The 9,239-nt window shown below is 44.2% G+C and overlaps 1 protein-coding gene across 1 annotated transcript; it reads left to right on the top strand.

Moving 5' to 3' along the window:
- The first annotated feature begins 422 nt into the window (after nucleotides 1-422).
- On the top strand, nucleotides 423-8,211 carry LOC117390037 (thrombospondin-1-like). Its single transcript, XM_033987678.2, has 22 exons — nucleotides 423-531; nucleotides 603-686; nucleotides 776-1,335; nucleotides 1,446-1,524; nucleotides 1,617-1,706; nucleotides 1,784-1,893; nucleotides 2,181-2,306; nucleotides 2,622-2,718; nucleotides 2,792-2,965; nucleotides 3,039-3,215; nucleotides 3,323-3,496; nucleotides 3,573-3,853; nucleotides 3,937-4,155; nucleotides 4,255-4,362; nucleotides 4,746-4,905; nucleotides 4,990-5,108; nucleotides 5,399-5,633; nucleotides 5,715-5,942; nucleotides 6,030-6,301; nucleotides 6,397-6,494; nucleotides 6,578-6,717; nucleotides 6,808-8,211. The coding sequence occupies exons 2-22, from the start codon at nucleotides 623-625 to the stop codon at nucleotides 6,813-6,815; spliced, it is 3,519 nt and encodes a 1,172-aa protein (XP_033843569.1). The 5' UTR covers nucleotides 423-531; nucleotides 603-622; the 3' UTR covers nucleotides 6,816-8,211.
- Nucleotides 8,212-9,239: the final 1,028 nt, after the last annotated feature.

A 9,239-nucleotide genomic window follows, 5' to 3' on the forward strand; every position in this document is an offset into this window, starting at 1 on the left:
ATTTTTGTTGTTGTTGTTTTTAGCTGTAAAATATGTCTAATTGAAGCAATGCAAAACTGATAAGTTTCAGACAAAACAATAACAACTCAATGGATCTCCGATAAGTAAAGTTAAATAGTGCGCATTTAAGGACATGCCACGTATTTAGGAGACATTTGTCCTAATAGTATTAATTGTGCCTTAATCTGACCGGAAGCGCCCACTTGGCTTGGACGCGTGGATGAAATATTTGTCCGGTGATGAGGGCTTGGCTGCGGAATGCATTTTTCCCTTATGTGTGCGTCTCGGATATTACTCCGACTGGCTCTGAGGTAAGACGCGGAACGCCCCTTTGCGCTCGCACTGCGCTCTCATTGGTTCACGCACAGACTCAGGAATGTCCTTAAAACGTTTAAATAGCACATCTATGAGCGGGATAAGGCAGTAGAATAAGCTCTAGTACCGGATAAAGAAGAGGAGACGCGTTACCTCTAAAGGGATATAGCACTTTCACTTTATAAATACTTTTTGAGTGGCATTTTATTTAAACAGGTAAGTACAACATTATATTTATCGTATTTTAAAGACTGAGATATTGGAGGTAATTGACTGTATTTTGTTAGGTTCCACTTGAGATTTGACCATGATGCTGTGCGGCATCTTTCTGCTTTTGATGGTTTGGTGTGGAGAGGGGGCGAGACTAGCAGGTGAGGATGGAGAATATTTACGCATGTGTTAAGTTTACACTATTGTTTATCATAAAGTGCTAATATTGGATTATCTGTTTTTATCACAGAGACTCGTGATGATAATAGCGTTTATGACTTGTTCGACCTGGCAAGAGTAAGCAAGAAACAAAACGGAGTGAGCCTGGTGAAAGGTGCTGATCCATACAGCCCTGCGTACAAAGTCCTGAACGCAGACCTGATCCCCGCCGTGCCGGACAGCGCGCTCCGGGACCTGCTTGACTCCATCCAAACCGAGAGAGGATTCCTGCTCCTGGTCAACCTCAAGCAGTTTAAAAAGTCCCGGGGCAGCCTGCTGACGGTGGAGAAGAGAGATGGTTCCGGGCCCGTGTTTGAGATCGTGTCCAACGGCAGAGCGAACACCCTTGACCTGGTCTACTCCACCGCGAGCCAGCAGCACGTCGTGTCTATAGAGGACGCCGACCTGGCCACGGGGCACTGGAAGAACCTCACGCTGTTTGTGCAGGACGACCGCGCTCAGCTGTTTGTGGGCTGTGAGGAGATCAATGTGGCCGAGATAGACGTGCCAATCCAGAGCGTGCTCAGCCAAGCGGTGGCAGATATCGCCAGGCTCAGGATCGGAAAGGGAGCCGTCAAGGATAAATTTATGGTGAGTTATTTTTGTTATTACTATGTCCATGCGTAGGTAGTAAGTAATGGCTAGTATATTGTGACTGCCGTTGTGTTGCACTTGTTAATAGATGTCAATGTTATTTTTAGGGAGTACTTCAGAACGTGCGTTTCGTCTTTGGCACCTCTCTTGATGCCATACTGAGAAACAAGGGATGCCAGAGTGGAGGTATTTACACAAAGCCAGTGTATATGCACGCAATTATAAAAACCATAATATGTTGTCAGTAAGCTCATTAAAGTGTCTGTCTGCCCGTGCAGCTGCCATCACCGATGTCATGACCCTGGACAACCCAGTCAACGGCTCCAGCCCTGCCATTAGGACTGACTTCACGGGCCACAAAGCCAAAGGTAAGAGAGTAGTACTGTAGAGATAATCTGTGCACATCCCTGGAGAGCCCTGCTAATGTGCTCATGTGTCTCCTCAGATGTGCAGTCTGTGTGCGGCCTCTCCTGTGATGACATCAGTAGCATGTTCAAGGAGCTCAAGGGTCTTGGCGTGGTCGTCAAACAGTTGTCCAATGAGCTGCGTAAAGTGGTAAGGCCTCAGGCTCTGCTTTTTGTCACTACTTTTTCCACTGTTGCCATTACACAGAGCCACTTGTCGCTTTAATGGAGAGTGCCAGCCAAGCTCCTAATGAGACCCATGTGAATATACAAATATGTTTGGCCGAGTGCTGCATTTGCGCTGCATTGTTAGAGTCAAGCAATGTCTTAATCACAGTGTCGCTCTGTGGTTAATTTTGTATTGGAACCTTGGCAAAGTGAAAATTTCCACTCTCAGTCCAGTATCATAACCCCTTCTCTTTCCACTTTTTCTTCCAGTCTGAAGATAGTAATTCTCTGAAGACCATACTGGATATCCACAGTGGAGTGTGCCTCCACAATGGCATCATGCACAAGGACAAAGATGAATGGACTGTGGACGGCTGCACTGAGTGCACCTGTCAGGTACGGCTCACACATACAGTCTCTGGTGTGCTTTACTCCTGCTTACCCCTGTCAACACCAGAGCACAGCAGAATGACGCCTTTACTCTTATTATCAGACCAGTAGAAGTTGCTTCTGTGTGAGCGATTAGCTGGGTGATGAGTGAGTGGCAGTAAGATTTATGTGTTGTAACAACACAGTTAAAGTGTCACGTTCCTGATAAAATCAGCCCCATTCAGAAAAGCAGCAATTAGCCTTGGACCACTGCCAAAGAACTGTGTCAAGTCAGTGAGCCATTAAGTCATTATCCTGTAATAATGTGAGTGTTCTTTACAGAACTCTGCCACTGTTTGCCGTAAGATCTCCTGCCCCCTGATCCCCTGTGCCAACGCTACTGTGCCAGATGGAGAGTGCTGCCCTCGCTGTGGGACTGGTAAGTCTCTCTCCCCACAATGTAATCATAAAAATCAAAACAAAATCTAAAATCTGTGTACTGTTTCTTACAGCCAATGATTACCCTGAAGATGGATGGTCTCCCTGGTCGGATTGGACTCACTGCTCAGTGACGTGTGGGCGTGGCATCCAGCAGCGCGGCCGCTCATGTGACCGCATCAACAGTAACTGTGATGGCACATCTGTGCAGACCCGTGACTGCTACCTGCAGGAGTGTGACAAACGCTGTGAGTCAATGCTCCAAAACATAATAAACATGTGTTTGAGAATACTGAATACTAACCTATGTGCTTCTCACAGTCAAACAGGATGGAGGCTGGAGTCATTGGTCACCCTGGTCTTCCTGCTCTGTGACATGTGGAGAGGGTGTCATAACCCGCATCCGCCTGTGCAACTCCCCCACACCACAGATGGGAGGCAGGGATTGCCAGGGAGAAGGCCGTCAAACTGAAGTCTGCCGCAAATCACATTGTCCAAGTAGGTTTACTTTTATTACTTTACATTTCAGTAAACACAGGACATTTTATTACATTATATTGTGTATGTGTTAAGGCACAAATAAAATAAAACAATTCTTTCTGTAGTTAATGGTAACTGGGGCCCCTGGTCACCATGGAACAGCTGCACTGTTACCTGTGGAGGAGGAGTCCAGATGCGGAAACGCATGTGTTCTGACCCTATGCCTAAATATGGAGGAAAGGACTGTGTTGGTGATGCGACTATGACTCAGCTGTGCAACAAACAAGACTGTCCTATTGGTGAGGACTGAACAGATTCTCCACAACATCCTCCCTCTTGGTTTGGCAGTGAAAATAATTGAGATTTCTTTTACAGATGGCTGTTTGTCCAACCCGTGCTTCCCTGGTGCTAAGTGCACTAGCTCCCCTGATGGCTCATTTAAATGTGGCAAGTGTCCTCTGGGCTACACTGGGAACGGGATCACCTGTAAGGACATCGATGAGTGCAAAGAAGTCCCTGATGCCTGCCACACTCATAATGGAATCCACCGCTGTGAGAACACCGAGCCTGGATACAACTGTCTGCCCTGCCCCTCACGCTTCTCTGGCCCCCAGCCTTTCGGAAGAGGAGTGGAGCAGGCCACAGCTAAAAAACAGGTTTGAAATACTGCTCTTAAGTCAGAGATTGTGGTGAGATGGCGAGCCACTTGCAAGTTTTAATTCTATATCATTTGCTTTAGGTTTGCACGCCCCGTAACCCATGCAAAGACGGTAGCCATGACTGCAACAAAAACGCAAACTGTATCTACTTGGGCATCTTCTCGGAGGCCATGTACCGCTGTCAATGCAAGCCAGGCTATGCTGGTAATGGACACATCTGTGGAGAGGACACTGACCTGGATGGATGGCCCAACACTGACCTGCCCTGTGTGGAGAATGCCACGTACCACTGCAAGAAGGTAGCCAGACCCCACACAGTCACAATACAAAAGTGTACCCCAGATTTACAGTGCATATAATAAGGACTGTCTTCTTAACTGCTTCTTTGTTTTTTATAGGATAATTGTCCCACCCTTCCCAACTCCGGTCAAGAAGACCACGACAAAGATGGCCTGGGTGATGAATGCGACCATGATGATGACAATGATGGAATTCCGGATGATAGGGTGAGTTTGAACTTCAAGCTTTTTTTAGCTAAAACCATGCTTTTCTCACAAAGCCAACACTGTATTGAGTCAGTAACCAGCCTTCCTCTGGGATATAGGAATGTCTCACTTTTATGTTTCTGAGCACGCACTCGAGAGTTCAATTGTAAAGGCAGAAAGTGTAATATTGTTCTAAAAGAAAGCCAAAATTGAGCAAGGGTTGACTTTTTGCCCATAATTTCTGGTGTGAGTTAAATTTGTGGAAAAAATGCATCGTGGCTGGAAACATCTCTCACTTCCAGAGGAAAAAGAAACTCTATACTTAACTAAACAAAGGACCTCTTAAATATTTGAACATTTAAAATAGCAGCCTTATGTTTATGTATTTCATTTTTTTTATTTAGGACAACTGCCCAAGAGTATACAACCCTGCCCAGTATGATGCAGACCGAGATGATGTTGGTGACAGCTGTGACAACTGCATATTTGAGGCTAACACTGACCAAACCGACACAGACAACAACGGAGAGGGAGACGCTTGTGCAGTGGACATTGATGGTGATGGTAAGTGTTACACTCATGAGATTATTTGTTACTGTAAATGGAGAATAAATTAAAAGCACTGTCTAACATGTTTTGTTCAATCAGGCATTCTGAATGAGAATGACAACTGCCCATATGTGTACAATGTGGACCAGAGAGACACGGACAGGGACGGAGTGGGAGACCACTGTGATAACTGCCCCCTGGAGCACAACCCTGATCAGGTAACATGCTTGACACTGGCAGCTTTCATCTCAGAGGAATGTTTCTGAGAGCTTTGCAATGAGGTTTTCTTCTCAAATATGATTATGAGTTAATCTGAACAGTGGCCGCTTGTTTAATGTGAGGCATTACTAGCATACCAGCTGACAAGGAGCTACTTTTAAGTCCCTTTGCATTGTAACACCTCTTATATAAGGCTGACGAAAGACACCGAGGGCTTATTTGAAGTGAGAACAGGCTTCTTTACAGTGTCCATCAAAGTGTCATTCTAAAGGAATCCTCCTCCCTACAGATCGACTCTGACGCAGATCGCGTAGGAGACAAATGTGACAACAACCAGGACATTGATGAAGACGGTCACCAGAACAATCTGGACAACTGCCCGTACATCCCCAATGCTAATCAGGCCGACCACGACAAGGATGGCAAAGGAGACGCCTGTGATCATGACGATGACAATGATGGCATTCCCGATGATAAAGACAACTGCCGCCTGGCCTTTAACCCCGACCAGCTCGACTCAGATAGTGAGTCACTTTCCCTTCTTTCCAAAAGACCCTCTGTCCCTCTGACATATGTGCTAATTTGTCGATGTTTCACTTCTATAGATGACGGCCGTGGTGATGTCTGCAAAGATGATTTTGACCAGGACAACGTACTGGACATTTATGATGTGTGCCCAGAAAACTTTGCCATCAGTGAAACAGACTTCCGCAGATTCCAGATGGTTCCCTTGGATCCCAAAGGCACCTCTCAGATTGACCCCAACTGGGTTGTGCGGCATCAGGGCAAAGAGCTGGTCCAAACTGTCAATTGCGACCCTGGCATTGCTGTTGGTAAGTGAATCACTTTTAATTATTCATTTTAAAAATGTAAGTATTGTCACTCATCACTATACTAACTGTATTATTGTCTTATTCTAGGCTTTGATGAGTTTAGTGCAGTGGATTTCAGTGGAACCTTCTTCGTGAACACAGACAGAGATGATGACTATGCTGGTTTTGTGTTTGGATATCAGTCCAGCTCCCGGTTCTACGCCGTCATGTGGAAACAGATCACACAGACATACTGGTCCCACACTCCCACCAGAGCACAGGGCTACTCAGGTCTGTCTATCAAAGTGATCAACTCCACTACTGGGCCTGGAGAGCACCTGAGGAACGCACTGTGGCACACTGGAGACACCCCCGGACAGGTCAGTTACTCTCCTCTAAAGCATCACTTTAAGCTACACTTGTTTACACTCTTTAGTTAAAGACATTTCATCATATTTGGATTTGCTTCTCTCAGGTCCGCACTCTGTGGCATGACCCCAAGAACATCGGCTGGAAAGACTTCACTGCTTACAGATGGCATCTCATTCACAGACCCAAGTCTGGACTTATCAGGTATATTTGTATACTTTGTCATGAAGCAGTGAAAATGTATTAGTTTTGAATGTCAGAGCTTACAAGCATGTCTCATATTGCAGAGTGGTGATGTACGAGGGCAAGAGAATCATGGCTGACTCTGGAAACATCTATGATAAAACATATGCCGGAGGACGACTAGGCCTGTATGTGTTCTCACAGGAGATGGTGTACTTCTCAGACCTCAAATACGAATGTAGAGGTGAGACTTTTAAGAGCATTTTCATACTGCAGATTATGCACCTCTCACCTAAGCACTTAACACTAATATTTTCTTTTGGTATCATTCCAGATTCATAAGTGGACCAAAGCCTCATAAATGAATGTATATGAAATAAAGTACAAGACCAGGATGAACATCTCAACATCTAACTTTTCCTAAAGAACTGCACATGGTGGAGAAATGACCAGAGCGGGTGAGGTACAGTCACCTCAGGACTTAAAGTCAAAATACAAGTTCAAAGATCTCCACCACTGACTATGAACATGAGTGCAGCTGTGTTCAGAAGAAACGTGCCTTCTCCTCCACTAAAGGAGGGCCACATGTATCGCTTTGCACATGATAATCCGCTGTGGACGAGGGACCAAAAGGAAAAGTCTGCCTTATTTTATTTTAAATTTTTTTTTTTTTAAGCAATCATTATCTGCTGTGGACTCTCTGGACTTTTTAGAATGGGGAGCTAAAGCCCCTTGAAGGAACAGTTGAGGGACCGTGGACAGTATGGACTGACTGTTACTATCAGAGTGAGTGTGTTGTGTATGTGCTAGTGTGGCTGAGGACAATGAAGACTAAAGAGATTTGTAACAACCCTTCCCACAGATATACAGACCACTATGTGGTGTAAGGGCTGGCCCACAGTATTCTTCTCAGGAAAGAGCACTAGAAGAATTAAAAGAGCACAAGTTGAGGACAGCACAGGGCCTGAGCTGGCGCTTTATCGCAGCTTTGGACTGTTATTGTGAGAAATATTTGTAAATCCTAAATGAACCTGTCAGGGGACGTGAACCACAAGGGCCAGTCTACTTCCTGCCAACCATTTGAAAAATCTTAGTTTCTACTTTGAGTTACACACAGAAAAACCAGAGCTAACCTAATGTATCTAAGTGGCCTCACCCCAACATCAGACTAATCAGTGATGTGCATGCCTGTGTGCCTGAGCTTGTGTGTACAGTTATGACAAGGGAACAACAAGAGGAAACCCTAATGTACAAACATTACCTCATTTCTTTTGTATCGAGGCCTTTAATACACAAGAATCACTTGTCTTAACAGAATCAAATGGTTGGCTTCTCAATTTTAGCAAGACTTTAATATTGTTATGCTGTATATAAGATATTTTTGTAGCAAGAGAAGCCCTAGCTGGAAAGGATGTAAGAAGTGTAAAGTCTATTGTTCTATGTGTACGTTTTCTGTGCCTTTTTGATAACTTATTGTTTTATATTGGTTATTTCATATTTGTAGATATATGCTATTTAAATAATTTATCTGGAAGTGTGGCCTATTATGGAAGTGCTTCTGTCTGTATAAACTTATTTGCACATTGACATGAGGATGTTTATCATTTTGTATGTGTTTTTTATATTAGTGAAGCCTTTCTATAAACATTTGTACCATAGTTTCTACCCAAAGTGCTGTTTATACTCCAATTTGTGATTTTGTAATGTTTTCAACTGAACAATAAACCCCTAAGAAATATTTTCAGCTCCTTGTAATCTTTGCCCAGCCTTACTTCACTATCTAGTTTGCCTGAGGTCTTAGGAAAAGCAAATCCCCGCTGTGTCTATGACTGGAATCTATTAGCACAGAGCCTGGAGTAAGGGAGTATCCTTGGGAGTTGACTGTGCAGAGGCAAAAATGAAATATAATGCCCTTTAGCAGCATATCCATAAAGATCTCGTTACACATTACACATGCATCTGTTTACACCTCCGAGTGAAGCTATACTAACTCTCCAATTTCTCTGACAAATCCATCTAACGCAGCAGTAGCACTCTCACAAAATATCCACCATTGTTCAAAAGCATTTAATGAGACAAATGCTACAGTGAGGGTCTGTATAGATTTTTTTTTTGCAAAGCTAGAAAGAGTTGTAATCTAACACAGCAGCTCGAAAAGCCAGACTGTCTGCTGCAGGTCTCTTTACATTAGAAGTGACCTCATTCTTACCATAGTGAGCTCACTATGTTTCCATTACCCCAAATGAGGAGCATGTCTTCCCTACATCGCTGCATATATTCACTTGATTAGATTCGTAAGAGTCTACCTACTGTGAAATAACTAGAGGAAAATACAACAAAAAAGTTGAGGATTTTGGACAAAGACGTCTATTGAATCTGCGTTGGGTTGTGGGTTAGACTCTTGGCTGTCTGATCTCCCGCGTTCTACTGTGAAGATGGAATGTAAAAGAAACCCTCCAGATTGAGACAGGGTCAGTGAGAAGTGAGGGGAGCGGGCCCGTAGGTGTTGAAGGGTGCTGAGGTCATCCAGGTGCAGCTGAAAAAGACTCAGCGAATACAAGAGTTTAGAAGCCATGTCGACAGCTCAGTCTTATGTCCCTAAATAAACTAAGGAAAGATGGACCTCTCAAACCAAAACCATCAAGGGACTACTGGCTTTCTTTTGTAAATAAAGAAAATGGAGGTCAAGGAGCCTCAGATTTCAGAAGATTTGGCTAATCTGATCCACTCTGAAGACCTAGATCCTCTAAAGAAGGCGAAATGAGT

Source organism: Periophthalmus magnuspinnatus, chromosome 22 (genome assembly GCF_009829125.3).
Source record: "Periophthalmus magnuspinnatus isolate fPerMag1 chromosome 22, fPerMag1.2.pri, whole genome shotgun sequence".
In the NCBI taxonomy this organism is placed as follows: Eukaryota; Metazoa; Chordata; class Actinopteri; order Gobiiformes; family Gobiidae; genus Periophthalmus; species Periophthalmus magnuspinnatus.